Raw genomic sequence first — 15,018 nt, 5'->3', positions numbered from 1 at the left:
ATATTGTCTTTTTTTGTTTTGGGGGGTGGTTTTTTTTTTTTTTTTCTTTTTGAGACGGAGTCTGTCGCCCAGGCTGGAGTGCAGTGGCACGATTTCAGCTCACTGCAACCTCCTCCTCCCAGGTTCAAGCGATTCTCCCTGCCTCAGCCTCCCAAGTAGTTAGAATTGCAGGTGTCCACCACCATACCCACTAATTCTTTTTTCTTTTTTTGAGACGGAGTTTCACAGTTTTGCTTTTGTTGCCCAGGCTGGAGTGCAATGGCGTGATCTCGGCTCACCACAACTTCCACCTCCCAGGTTCAAATGATTCTCCTGCCTCAGCTACCCAAGTAGCTGGGACTACAAACAGGTGCCACCATGCCCAGCTAATTTTGTATTTTTAGTAGAGATTCGGTTTCTCCATGTTGGTCAGGCTGGTCTTGAACTCCTGACCTCAGGTGACCCACTTGCCTCAGCCTCCTAAAGTGCTGGGATTACAGGTGTGAGCCATTGTGCCTGGCCAAATTTTTGTATTTTTATTAGAGATGGGATTTTTGCCCTGTCGGCCACACTGGTCTCAAATTCCTGACCTCATTTGATCTACCCTCCTTGGCCTCCCTAAGTGCTTGGATTATAGGCATAAGCCACCAAGCTCAGCCCTTACTGTATTTTTTTTTTAACTTGTATTACTTTTTATTGTTTTATTCTTATTTTTTCTTTTCCTTCAAATATTTTCCAACTATGGATGATTCTGTGGATGCAGAGCCCACAAACGCAGAGGGCCTACTATTTCAGTGCTTACTCTGTGTCAGGTTCTATGCTCAGCACTTTTTTTTTTTTTTTTGAGTCTGAGTCTCACCCTATTGCCCAGGCTGGAGTGCAGTGGCAGCATTTTGACTCAAGTAGCCTCCATCTCTCTGGTTCAAGCAATTCTCGTGCCTCAGCCTCCCAAGTAGCTGGACTATAGGTGTGTGTCACCATGCCCTGCTACTTTTTGTATTTTTAATAGAGATGGGGTTCATCATGTTGGCCAGGCTGGTCTTGAACTCCTGGCCTCAAATGATTTGCCTGCCTAAGCCTCTCAAAGTGTTAGGATTACAGGCATGAGCCACTACACCTGGTTTAAATCTTTAAATTTGTTTGAATTTTTACTGCCATTTGAATATCATTCTTTGTTAAATAGCTTTATTGAGACACAATTTACATGCCATAAAATTCACGCATTTTAAAATGTATATATTTTATCCATTCCTCAGTTGAACATTTGGGTTATTTCCAGTTTTTAGCTATTATGAATAATATTGCTATAAATATTTGTGTGTAAGTTTCTGTTGATTTTTTTGATTCTCTTGGGTATGTATACAACTAAGAGTGGAATTGCTGGATTATATGCTAACTATATGTTTAGTATTTTGAGGAATTGATAAACTGTTTTCCAAGACGGTTACACCATTTTATATTACCACCAATAATATATAATCCCATTTTCACATCCTTACCAACCGTTTGTCCGTTCTTGCATCTCTATAAAGGAATACTTGAGACTGGGTAATTTATAAAGAAAAGAGTTTTGGCCAGGAGCAGTGCCTCACACCTGTGATCCCAGCACTTTGGGGGGCCAAAGCAAGCGGATCACTTGAGGTCAGGTGTTTAAGACCAGCCTGGCCAACATGGCAAAACTCCATCTCTATAAAAAATGCAAAAACTAGCCAGGCTTGGTGGCACATGCCTGTAATCCCACCTACTCAGTAGCGTGAGGTGAGAGGATCGCTTGAACCCAGAAGATGCACTCTAGCCTAGGTGATAGAGTGAGACCCTGTCTGGAAAAAAAATTTTTTTTTTAATTTGCTCATGGTTCAGCAAGGTGTACAAGCATGGTGGCAGCATCTGCTCAGCTTCTGGTGAGGTCTCAGGGAGCTTGTACTCAGGGTAGAAGGCAAAGCAGGAGCAGGCACGTCACATGGTGATAAGAGAGAGAGAATGGGGAGGTGCCACAAGCTTTTAAACAATCAGATCTCTCGTGAACTCAGAACTCATTATCTCAAGGACAGCACCAAGCTATTTATGATGGATCCAGCCCATGACACAGCTCCCAGGAGGCCGTACCTCCAACACTAGGAATCACACCTCAACATGAGATTTAGAGGGGACAAACATCCAAATAACATCACCAACACTTATTATTATTGTTTTTAAATATATAATTGCTCTATGTCTTATTCCAGCTTACTTTAAAAAAACTTGCATTAAGAAATAACTATAAAAATATTTTAAGTGTGTAACATACATAGAAAAGTATAACAGTAGTACTACATTAATAGGGAGAGGGAATAAAACTATATAGGATTAACATTCCTATAAAAAGCCAAAAAAGAAAAGTTATTAAACAAATTAAAATAGATGAAAAATATTCACTTAGAGCAAAAAACTTTAAAGGTGGAATAAAGAATAAAATATATGAGACAAACACACAAAGTAAAACTAAAGTTGTAAATTCAAACATATCAATTCTAGCATTAAATATAAGTATTAACCAGTGAAATCAAAAGACAGAGACTATTCACTGGATATTAAGACAACAGCAGCAAAGGCTGAGATTTTTACTACAAACTACAAAAGTTTTTACATCCAAAGAAAGAGGATAAAAGGGGATTAAGAATTTACAAACAGCAATCATAAGATGGCTGGAGTGACTATATAATAATGAGCTTGAATTGTGGAAGAATGTGGCTAAACAGATGTTTCCACTGATTATCATCTTCTTGGAAACACCAAATTTGACAATTATCTATAAAAGCAACTTTATAAGACACAAAAATCAGGTGAGTCATCGCAGTATTTGGTTTTAATGTCTTATTACTGAAAAAGGCACCAAAGAGAGTAGAAAATACACTCTTGAATTGCCAACACTCCCCCCCCCTTTATTACCTGGGGGTGGCCAGACAGCTTAAAGAGAGAATCTGTGCATTGGGAAAGGGAGAGTGCAGTGATTGTAAGACTGCATTGAAACTCAATGCTGCCAACACTAGACGAAACTTAGTTGATGCTGATGGAAGGGCCATTTATACTAACCTTAGCCAGAGGGAAATTGCCCATCCCAGCAGTCAGAATTTGAGTTTCAGCAAGCCTCACCATCATGGGCTAAATGGCTCTGGGGTCCTAAATAAACTTGAAATGCTGTCTAGGCTCCCAAGACCGCAACTCCTAGGCAAGTCCTAGTGTTGTGGTGGGCTCAGAGCAAATGGACTTGGGTGTTATGTGACTCAGTAAGACATTAGCTGGGACAGCTAAAGGAATGCTTGGATCACACCACACCCAACCCCAGACAGTGCAGCTCACAGCTCCAAAAGAGATCCCTTCCTTCTGCCTGAGGAGAGAGGAGAAAAAAATAAAAAGGACTTTGTCTCACAACTTAAATACCATCTCAGCCAAAGTAGAATAGGGCACTGAGCAAAGTTATGAGACTCTCATTACAGCCTCTAGCTTGCAGACATTTCTAGAGACACCCTACGCCAGAAATGAACCCACTGTCTTGAAGAAAAAGACCCAGTCCTGGCGGTATTATCACCTGTTGACTACAGAGCTCCTGGACCCTGAATAACTAGCAGCAGTAATCAGGTAGAACACACTATGGACCTTGAGGACTCAGATACACGATACGGGCTTCTGATGTAATCCAGCATATTCAAAGTTTGAAAAAGAGAAAGGAAAGAATAAAAGAAACCTTGTCTTGCAGCTTAGGTAGCAAGTCAGCCACAGTGAAGAATACCAAGTAACCTCTCAAGATTCCTGATTCTGGGCTTTGGTTGTTGAACGGCATTTTGGGACATATGCTGAGGCAGAAGGAAGCCCAATTCTTTGAAGGGTGAGGCCCAGGCCTGGCAGCATTCACCACAAGCTGACTGAACAGCTCTTGATCCATAAGTGAATACTGGCAGGACTCCCATGGGCCTGTGGTAGTGGTGTATACAGGGAAAGACTCCTCTGCCTAGAGAAAAGGGAGAGAAGAGTGAGGAGAATTTTGCTTTGTGGCTTCAGTGTCAGTTCAGTCATCATAGAATAGAGCAACTGGTAGAATTCAAAGGTGTCCTGACTCAAGGTATAGCTTCTGGAAAGCATCTCTGGAAGCACCTGGAATATAGAGAGACGTGCCACCCTAAAGGGAAAAGCATAAAATTGGGTGACTTTACCACCTGTTTATTGTACTGTGGCCTTGAGCAAGCATAGGCAGTGGCCAGGTAGTGGTTACAGCAGGCCTTGGGTGAGGCCCAGTGCTGTGCTGGCTTCAGTCTGACCCAGCACAGCACCAGACCAACACTTATTATTATTCGACATTTGATTATTACCCTTTGTTGTCATATAGTAGGAAATGCAGTATTTATGTTGTACCAACTCATTGCTTGAAGGGACTAAACTCTTTACCTTCTGGATTTGAATGGCAACTATTTTCTCCAAGAATATTGCTGCATTTCATTTCACTTTATTTTTTTATTTTGAGACATGATCTGGCTCCATCATTTAGAATGGAGTGCAGTGGTGCGATCTTGCCTCACTGCAACCTCTGCCTCCTGGGGTCAAGCTATCCTCCCACCTAAGCCCCCCAAGTAGCTGTGACTACAAGCACACACCACCACACCCAGCTAATTTTTCTATGTTTTGTAGAGACGGGGTTTCGCCACTGTGGCCAGGCTAATCTCGAACTCCTGGCCTCAAGTGATCCACACACTTCGGCCTCCCAAAGTGTTGGGATTACAGGTGTGGGCACCTGGCCTAGAGTATTGCCACATTTTACAACATGACAATCAGAGCTTCCTGGTAGCTGAACAAGCGGAGTTTCCTGGATGGTGGTGCACTGGGAAGGGCATGAAAGCTCTACATCCCTTATGCATCTCTTCTGTGTCCTTTGTAATATCCTTCACAATAAACCAGTAAACATAAGCTAAATATGTGATTAGTACTATTGTTCTTACCCTGGGCATGAGGATTCACTTCAGTCTCCCTCTGCCAATGATGAGAGGCTGGTTGATCACCTGTGTGCCTTTGGGTTCAGTCATCAAGTGTATAGTTTATTTTTTATTTATTTGAGCCAGAGTTTCACTCTTGTCGCCCAGGCTGGACTGCAATGGTGTCATCTCAGCTCACTGCAACCTCATCCTCCTGGGTTCAAGCCATTTTCCTGACTCAGCCTCCCCCGTAGGCTGGGATTACAGGCACGCCCCAGCACGCCTGGCTAATTTTGTATTTTTAGTAGAGACAGGGGTTTCACCATGTTGGTCAGGCTTGTCTTGAACTTCTGATCTCAGATGATCCACCCACCTCAGCCTCCCAAAGTGTTGGGATTATAGGCATGAGCCACAGCACCCAGCCAAGTGTATAGTTGATTATACAAATCCCTTTTGGAGGAAAGAGAATTACTGTGGAACCATGATTATTGATGGAGAGGGAGCTCCAATTGCCTACACATTGGATGATGCCACACCTGATGGTAACTATGCTGCTATAATGGGATTTATCCTGGCCAAAAAAGCCAAAAAACTGGCAGTTCTTGCCAAAGAAGAAAGGTTAAAGAAACATTGTGAAATCTATGCAAAAGTTCTGGGCTCCCAAGAAGTTCTGCAGCTGGTGCATTGGAAGAGAAGAACTGGTGAGAAGCAGTAATTCAGGGGGTGCTACACAAGCTACTTCCTCCTCGGGGATAATGACTGAATATGGAAAGTGTTCTATGCCAGCCAGTGGGCAGGACTGGCTTCACGGGCACTGAGACTCCTATACGTTGGAGCAGCTACATGGCTATGTTGCCATGGCTGGTGGTGCTGGGAAGAGGATGGCCAGAGAGATCCTGCATGCCATGGGGAAGTTTCCAGAGAATGAAATCTGGCAGTCATCACCAGCATTTGGACATTCCTGCATGGCTATTACTGTGCCCTTCTTGGAGAGACATTTACTCTCCATGCCAGGCCTGATCAGACTGACTGGAATGGCCACCATGTTTTCAGCACCAGCATCTGGCTCCTTGACCCACAAAAGGGGCTAGTTGATGCTGCTCTAATGAGAGGGCATCTGTCACCACACCCTCTTATTACTGTATTTGGGGTGTGGGTTTGGGGAAGGGGTTGCAATGTAGTTCCACGAAGACAATTCGAAGTGAGGCAGGGAGCATGAAGTCCAACTCTGCCTGCAGGAAACACAGTATCCCTTTCTCCACTGTGACCCTGCTTAATGTCCCTTACCTGGCTTAGCACTGTTTTATCCATTTCCGAGTTTATTGCCCTCAGAGTTTTTAGAATAGTTAAACAGGGCTGGGCGTGGTGGCTCACTTAGTATTGAGAGGCTGAAGCTGGTGGATCACCTGACCTCGGGAATTCCATACCAGCTTGAGAAACATGGTGATACAGCGTCTCTCTCTCGCCCTCTTTTTTTTTTTTTTTTTTGAGACTGAGTCTCACGCTGTCGCCAGGCTGGAGTGCAGTGGCACAATCTCAGCTCACTGCAACCTCTGCCTCCCGGGTTCAAGTGATTCTCCTACTCAGCCTCTCCAGTAGTTGGGACTACAGGCACACGCCACGATGTCGGGCTAATTTTTATATTTTTAGTACAGATGGGGTGTGGGAAGTAGAAAAGTTCCTTTTTAAAGTTTTCTTTCTTGTTAAAGAATAAGTGTGCTAGGCGGGCACGGTGGCTCACGCCTGTAATCCCAGCTCTTTGGGAGGCTGAAGGGGGCGGATCACAAGGTCAGGAGTTCCAGATCAGCCTGACCAATATAATGAAACCCCGTCTCTAAAAAAAAAATAATAAAATAAAAAAATTAAAAAAAAAGAACAAGTGTGCTAATAACTTTGTTAAGCCCTATCCTATGTAGCTGTTAGACATGCTGTGCTTACAGGCACGTAGAACATTCTAGGTCTTTGTACTTTTNCCTGTAATCCTAGCACTTTGGGAGGCTGAGGTGGGTGGATCACCCAAGGTCAGGAGTTCAAAACTAGCCTGGCCATCATGGTGAAACCCCATCTTAAAAAAAAAAAAAAAAGAAAGAGTAGCTAAGATTAAGTAGATAAGGGGATGTTTATACCTACTTATAAACAAAACACCACATTCAAAACAGGACCCTAGAACTCATATACAGAGAAATCTGAAGTCCCTTTCTTTGTCTTCCTCCACCCTGCCCTTTTTAAAAACTTATCAAGGGAGGAGATACATAACACAGAGCAATGAGAATAGACTTTGAAGCAACAAAGACTGGAGTGAGCTGAAGCAGAGACTTAACCTAGGACCCCAGGTTTTATTTGTTGAATGGGCATAAGAAACTCCACCTCATAACATAGCTGTGAGGCACAAGTGAGGTAAATGATATGAAAATACTCAACACAGGCAGCTGGATGCTCAGTTCCTCTATATTTCTTCATGTTACTACGAGCAATTGTTGTCAATAAAAATGGAAATATTAACTCTGGTAAATCAAAACCTTTAAAATCCCTGCTCCAATCTCCCTATGCAGACTAATGTTGTAAGACTCATTATGCCATATCTGCAAACCATGGGGAACCACTTATTCCTGGACCTGTCATGCTCATTCGTGACACATTTATTCACTAGCCTTTTATATAGACTGTTTCCCCTCCCTGTAATGACCTTTTCCCATCTTCCCCATATTTCCTTTCTACTTGGCAAGCTCTTACATTTCTTCCAAGGCTCAGATTCAATGTAATGTCTCCTGCGAGGAACCTTCCAGGCAAAATTCATTGCTTGTTTTTCTGAGGTACCATAGCATTTTGAATACATCTCTTCTTCTTGCACTGTGCACTCTCTCAAGGCTATGGCTACAGTTTATTTATTTTTGCACCTTAGTGCCAATTGACAGTGTCTTTCCTAAGTCAGATGCTCATAAATGTTGCACATGCCTGTAAGAGTCAATCCCCAAATCAAGGCTTGCAGATAGATGTCCACTTTCACCATAGACACTGCAGGGCAAAAACCAAAATGAATTTCTAAGACGGCTATTGACAGTGAAGTTATTTTATGTCTTTTCATTGGCAGCTCCCACTTTTTTCGTTAGTATAGCTGGTGAATCTACATCAGAGCAATTCTCCTTGAGTAGGGGACTACGAGAGGATAGTTAATGTTTTTAGAACCACAAGAAGAGCTGAAAAATCTCTACTCAGACAAGATGTAGACTGTACAATACTTGGTTACCTTAAAGAGACATTCACAATGAAGCCACATTTAAATTTGAGAGAGGTAGCATTTTAGGTAAAATAGAAAGAATTTTACGTTCCTATGGGGAAATGAGGTACACTTTTTCTAGATGCTTTACTATAATGCAGAAAACATTTTTAATAAACCAATATATCCAAACCATTCACCAGTGTTAAAAAAAAGTCAACTAAAAATACTAAGTTTTTGATTGATATTTTGTTATCTGTAATGCTCTTTTATTCTGTTTCTAATGTAGTCTAGAAAGCTAACAAGGCATCAGTGACTGTGTTGATTTGCTTGTTTAATTCAATGAGCATTTAAAAATTATGATCTATGTGCTCAAAACAGAATATGTGTATTTGATAAGAAGAGTTGGGATTGTAAAAAAGAAAAAATCTATTACTCCCTTTCCTGGAAGTGCTAGCAAAACAATGGACTCTCTGACACCTAGTCACTTCTCTGCATTGAATTTCAGGGATGCTGAAGAATTGCCAAGATGGGAGTTCTAAGTAAATGTGAGGGAGTAGTAGGTTCCTAGGGAAGTTGTTAGAGGCATGGCACACTATTTCACTCAAGACAGAATGAAAAGTTACTTCTGATTTGACAATATTGCTCATAGAGGCATTTAAAATTTCAGTGTGGAGTCAGCTTCAGCATTTATTTCTGTTTCTTCTTTCTGCTTTGTCTATGTGTAGGGGGAAGGATGTAGAAGAAAAGAGAATGGTTAGAAAAAAATCTTAAAGTTGGCCTGGAGGCTAAAAAGATGAGCACAGTTTGCTTTTTTTATTCTGCTTTATATGGTAAATAGGCCATGTGCATCTGAACTGGAGTCATGCTGATGTGGTTCCAGTCAACTAAACAATCCTGGGTCCTTTCTGTGTACCAGGTCCTACAGGGAAATCCAAGATGAGGAGGACACAATTCCTGCCCTTGGGCAGACTGACATCTTGCAAAATGTATAAGACTGGCGTACAAATGGGAGAATAAACCAAGTGCTGTAAGACAGATGCAATGTGCTGTTGGGTTAGTGGAGTGAGGGAGATAACAACACATGCCAGTTGGGGTCAATCAAGAACAGTTCCCTGAAGAGGGTGGCATTTTAAATGGATGTTGATGAATTAGGTAGAACTTTCAGTGGCAGGCGGGAAGTTTTATGTATCACTTCAGAAGTCCCATTCTTTCCAATTCACATCCCTACCACTACCGTGATTATAAGTGCTTCTTGGAGAGAAGCTAGTAGTTGGTTTGCCTAGAATATGGCATGTTAAGGGGGAAGGGAGTTGGCTGGGCAGAAGCAGAAAAAGTGGCAGTGTGGGGGGCATGGGTTACAATTCCAGGCAGGAGAGTCTCTATGTTAATATTCAGTGGGGGCCCTTGAAGGTTTGAGGACAGCATTTCTGTGATTGCACCTGTGCTACATTAACTGCAATCTGGCACTTTGGGGTAGGATGAATTCATTTTCAATGGCAGGTGTAGACAGTAGTGGAGAGACTATCATGGTTATCTAGTTGAGGTATCCCTAGAATGGAAAGTGTCAAGGGATTCAAGCAATATGTTCTTAGGCTTGGCACCAAAAGCACAATCCATAAAAGAAAAAATTGTTAAGTTGAACCTTATCAAAATTAAAAACTTTGGGTCTGTAAAAGATTCTGTTAAAAAGATGAAAAGACAAGGTACAGAATGGGTGAAAACATTTGCAAGCCACATACCAGACAAAGGGCTGGTATCTAGGCTATGTGAAGAACTCTTAAAACTCAACAGTAAAAAACAAACAATCCAATTTGAAAATGGGTAAAAGACATGAACAGACATTCACCAAAGAGGTTATACAGTGGCAAACAGCCATATGAAAAGATATTCAGCATTATTAGTCATCAGGGAAATGCAGATTAAATCCACAATGAAATATCACTATACAACTATCAGGGTGTCTAAAATAAAAAACAGTGACAACACCAAATGTTGCTGAGAATGTGGAAAGACTGGATCATTCATCCATTGCTGATGGGAATGTTACATGGTGCAGTCACACTGGAAAACAGTTTGGCAGTTTCTTATAAAACTGTAAGTGTGATTACTACACAACCTAGCAATTGCACCTTTGGGCTTTTATCCCAGGAAAATGAAAATTTATGTTCACACAAACTTGTATATAAGTGTTCACAGCAATTTTATTAATATTAGTCCAAAATGGAAATAACCCAGATAAATGGTTCAGCATTTGAACGATTCCACAAACTATGGTAAATCCACATAATGAGATACTACTCAAAAATAAAAAGGAATGAAATATTGATACATGCAACAACTTGGCAAAATCTCCAGGGAACTTTGATATGTGAAATAAAGGCCAATACTAAAAGGTTATGTACTATATTATTCCACTTATATAACATTTTTGAAATGATCAGATTTTAGAAATAGAGATTAGTGGCTGACAGAGGTTAGAGAAGTAGGGTGGGGTGGGAAGGAGGTGGTGTGGTTACAAATGGACAGCATAGAGGACACTTGTGGTATTAGAACTATTCATTTCTTGACTGTTGAAGTGAATGCACAATTTACACGTGATGAAATATATACATACACATAAAAGCATGCATATATGAGTACACGTAAAACGAGATATTTGAATAAGATTGGTGGATTGTATCAATGTCAATCATCTGGTTGTGGTAGTATACTAAATGTTACCATTGCAAATTTATCATTTGAGGAAACTAGGCAATATGTACACGGTAACTTTATATTTCTTTTATACAACTGCATATGAATCTACAGCGATCTCAATAACATTTTCAATTAAAATGTAGTGGAGGCTTTCACATAACACCTGGATTGGATTTGGCCGTAGTCTAGATCTGCGTCAGTGTTAAAGACAAGACATCATTCTGCATGATAAATGAACTGAAGTGGCCCTGAGATAGAGACTAGCGCTGGCTGACCCTCATTCTAGTCCCTGCCATGCATGAGTTGTGTGATCCAAGGGAAGCAACTACTTTGAGACTCAGTTTCTCCATTTGTAAAATTGGGCTACATTATCTGTAAGGCTCATGTATAGCTTTCACATTCCAGAATGGCAGGGCACATGTGGGACATCTTTGCTCTGCACCATACTCTAGCCAGCGTCTGCCTGGGCAGCCTCTCTTTGCTTTTCAGCCATTTCACCAGCACCCTTCCTCTGTTCTCAAGCACCCATCTTCCTTTTAACAAGTAACCTCCGCCCTTTTTGCCCTGTTACCCATCAGCCTTCTTCCCTTGCATAAGGTATTAAGGCATTCACCTATTAGAAAGGAATTAACGTTTTAGAAACAAAAGGTTCTTAAAGAGTGGAAAGTCCTAAAAAATGAATTTTTTTTTTTTTAGGCAATTTTTTAAAGTTTATTTGATATATTTGACAATCAGCGATTAGTTCTCATCCACGTTGACTGTCTGTAGATTTTTGAAAGTGGTAACTGGCACATAGGTAACCAAAGTATAGAGCTTATTTGGTGAATCTTCATCCTCATTACGTTTTCTGGACAACCGCACACGGATTCGGTATGGGACATTCCTTATTCCTTTGGCCCAGACAGCTTTGTTGAGCCTGGTATCAATGCGCACATCTGGAGTTCCCATCTCCTTCATAGCAAATTTCCGAATCTCTTTGAGTGCCCGAGGGGCACGCTTCTTGAAGCCCACTCCATGGATGCGCTTGTGAATGTTGATGGTGTATTCTCGGGTCACCACCTCGTTGATGGCAGAACGGCCCTTTTTCTTCTCGCCACCCTTCTTTGCAGGAGCCATTTTGCCGGGTCCGAGGTGGAAAGCTAGGTCTTTGTACTTTAACCAAGATATCTCTCTAGATGTGCTCACAGGCATGTCCCAGCTCTCCATTGCTTTTACCTGTTTAGAAAAGTTTTAAGCTGTTAGCCAACCAGGTTCTAGTTTAGATTGTGAGGTCTGGCTCCAGCCAACAGAAATCAGACACAGCAGTAAGGACAAACCCAAATGAGTAAGGAATAACTTTGTGTGGATTCCCTTTGTTCTTTGTACTCTCATGGCACTATGGCTACCAGGAGTACCCTTCCTGCAGTCCAGGAAGTAAAAATTGCATTGCTGAAAGATCCTTTGTCTCAGTGCTAATTTTTCTTTGCGGCACCGAAGAGCTATTTCCAATATCTATTTCCCACATGGGGTTTCACCATGTTGGTCAGGATGGTCTTGATCTCTTGACCTTGTGATCAGCCCGCCTCAGCCCCCCAAAGTGCTGGTATTACAGGCATGAGCCACTACAGCCGGCCTCTATTTTTAAAAAAAAAAAAAAAAAAAAAAAAAAAAAGGAATTAGAATAAACAGGTTTGTTTAAGGTCTTTGCCACCCCACAACAAGGGTTGCCTATGCACAAACAACTAGCGTTTTCCTACTTCTGTGAATTTGTGCTCATCCTTCCTGTTACCTGTAACATCCTCACCTTCCCAAGTTCTAGGCATTTGTCCTTAAGAATCCTGTATTCAGTCACGTCCGGCCCCGTCCCACCGCCGCGCACGCCAGCCATGAGCTCCACGCAGTTCAACAAGGGCCCCTCGTACGGGCTGTCGGCCCAGGTCAAGAACCGGCTCCTGTGCAAGTATGACCCACAGAAGGAGGCAGAGCTCCAAGGCTGGATCGAGGGACTCACCGGCCTCTCCATTGGCCCCGACTTCCAGAAGGGCCTGAAGGACGGGATTATCTTATGCACACTCATGAACAAGCTACAGCCAGGCTCAGTCCCCAAGATCAATCGCTCCATGCAGAACTGGCACCAGCTAGAAAACCTTTCCAACTTCATTAAGGCCATGGTCAGCTACGGCATGAACCCCGTGGACCTGTTCGAGGCCAACGACCTGTTTGAGAGTGGGAACCTGACGCAGGTGCAGATGTTTCTTCTCGCCCTGGCGGGGAAGGCCAAGACTAAGGGGCTGCAGAGCAGGGTGGACATCGGTGTCAAGTACTCGGTGAAGCAGGAGTGGAACTTCGACGACGCCACCATGAACGCCGGCCAGTGTGTCATCGGGCTGCAGATGGGCACCAACAAATGCGCCAGCCAGTCGGGCATGACTGCGTACGGCACGAGGAGGCATCTCTACGACCCCAAGAACCACATCCTGCCCCCCATGGACCACTCCACCATCAGCCTCCAGATGCGCACCAACAAGTGTGCCAGCCAGGTGGGCATGACAGCTCCCGGGACACGGCGGCATATCTACGACACCAAACTGGGAACCGACAAGTGTGATAACTCCTCCATGTCCCTGCAGATGGGCTACACGCAGGGCGCCAACCAGAGCGGCCAGGTCTTCGGCCTGGGCGGGCAGATATACGACCCCAAGTACTGCCCGCAAGGCACAGTGGCCGACAGGGCTCCCTCCGATCCTGGCGACTGCCGGGGCCCAGGGGTGGCCCCTGAATATCCCCCTTACTACCAGGAAGAGGCGGGCTACTGAGGCTCCCAGCACGCTCTCTCCCCACGTCTCCCCATCTCCCCGTCTGGGTTTCTGGGTTTTTCTGGGTTTTCATCTGTTTTTATTAACCTGTTCAGTGCTGCCAATCAGCCGAGGGTCTGTGAGTGGCTCCTGGGATCAGGCAGCAGGGCTTTCTCGTCCTAGCCTTGGTCCTTTGTAGGACTGAGCCACCGGGCTTGGTGGGGGGAGGGTTCAAGGCCGTATCCTGATACCTGTAGGGTCAGGGTTCCTGCTGGCCTGTCCAGGCTGTGGGCCGAGCTGTGCTGGGGAGAAGAGGCCTGGGCTTGGAGGGAACCGGTCCCTGAAGACTTCCGGTTGCCTGGTCCTCTTCTCATTTTGTCACCAGATCAGTTTGTGGTTTCTGTACCTGCAAAAGTTTCAGGAAGTATTAACAAAAGAAAAATACTTTTTTTCCCCCCAACGAATGGGGCGGGGACAGTGGAGAGGATGCTGGGCGATGAGTCCCCTGGAAAGGGGGCCTGGCCACGATGTTAAATGTCTCAGGCTCCCAAGTGGCTGGATTTCCCTCCGACCCTCAGACCTGCCCCGGGGCCTGGTGGGGAAAGTGAGGCCTGTACAAGGAAGCGGAATTCTGAGTTGTTGGGGCCAAGCCTGACCCCATCTCCATGCTACCCCACCCTCCCTGTAGCCTCAGTGGGTTTTTTTTAGTTGTTGCTGTTGCCCAGGCTAGAGTGCCTTGTGACAATCTTCGCTCACTGCACCTCCACCTCCCGAGCTCAAGGGATTCCCCTGCCTCAGCCTCCCAAGTAGCTGGGACTGCAGGTGCTCCACCACGCTGGCTAATTTTGTATTTTTGGTAGAGAGACAGGGTTTCACCATGGTAGCCAGGCTGGTCTTGAACTCCTGGCCTCAGGTGATCCACCCGCTTTGGCCTCCCCAAGTGCTAGGATTACAGGTGTGAGCCACTGTGCCCGGCCCCTCAGTAGGTTTTAGGAGCCCCAGCCCTCCTCCTCCCCTTCTGGGCATGAACAGCTATAGTGCTCCATCACCTCGGGCAACACACCCACCAAGTACTGCACAGGAACCCTCACCCAGGAGCCCTGCTTCATGAGATAATGTGAAACCCAACTGTGGACCAAACGCAATAAAACCTCTGTTTGTAAGAAAAAAAAAAAAAAAGAATCCTGTACTCTTGTAGCTGAAAGACATTATAGACCATCTAGTCCTTGCCTTTTGTTTTCAGTTTGAGCAAACTGAAGCTGACAACTTAATTGCCCAAGGGCCACAATAAGCCACGGGTGTCTGCAGGATGAGAGCTTGGGCTCATGCTTTTCCCACCCCCCAGAATGTATTCTCCAGTGCCCTCCTTCACTCCCTGTCACAGTCACTGATGGCCTCCCTTTGT

The 15,018-nt window shown here is 44.0% G+C and overlaps 2 protein-coding genes across 3 annotated transcripts; one reads left to right on the top strand and one right to left on the bottom strand.

Moving 5' to 3' along the window:
* Nucleotides 1–11,529: 11,529 nt before the first annotated feature.
* LOC108282872 (60S ribosomal protein L31) lies at nucleotides 11,530–11,978 on the bottom strand. The gene has a single exon (XM_017498901.2). It carries the CDS (start codon nucleotides 11,953–11,955, stop codon nucleotides 11,578–11,580), a length of 378 nt encoding a protein of 125 aa, XP_017354390.1. The 5' UTR covers nucleotides 11,956–11,978; the 3' UTR covers nucleotides 11,530–11,577.
* Nucleotides 11,979–12,668: 690 nt separating this feature from the next.
* LOC108282862 (calponin-2-like) lies at nucleotides 12,669–14,779 on the top strand. Of its 2 annotated transcripts, XM_037728109.1 has the most exons (2): nucleotides 12,669–13,094; nucleotides 13,212–14,779. In XM_037728109.1, the coding sequence occupies exons 1-2, from the start codon at nucleotides 12,705–12,707 to the stop codon at nucleotides 13,632–13,634; spliced, it is 813 nt and encodes a 270-aa protein (XP_037584037.1). In that variant the 5' UTR covers nucleotides 12,669–12,704; the 3' UTR covers nucleotides 13,635–14,779. The 2 variants fall into 2 exon arrangements, with proteins under 2 accessions (XP_037584037.1, XP_037584032.1); XM_037728104.1 differs by having other exon boundaries at nucleotides 12,669–14,775.
* The last annotated feature ends 239 nt before the right edge of the window (nucleotides 14,780–15,018 follow it).

This window comes from Cebus imitator, unplaced genomic scaffold, assembly GCF_001604975.1.
Source record: "Cebus imitator isolate Cc_AM_T3 unplaced genomic scaffold, Cebus_imitator-1.0 Scaffold12, whole genome shotgun sequence".
NCBI lineage: Eukaryota > Metazoa > Chordata > Mammalia > Primates > Cebidae > Cebus > Cebus imitator.
The sequence above is the reverse complement of the archived record's forward strand: the minus strand, read 5'-3'. Positions and strand labels throughout refer to the sequence as shown.

Excerpts from the sequence above, each read along its gene's own strand:
- LOC108282872 (XM_017498901.2), bottom strand. The coding sequence starts at position 11,955 with ATGGCTCCTGCAAAGAAGGGTGGCGAGAAGAAAAAGGGCCGTTCTGCC.
- LOC108282862 (XM_037728104.1), top strand. The coding sequence starts at position 12,705 with ATGAGCTCCACGCAGTTCAACAAGGGCCCCTCGTACGGGCTGTCGGCC.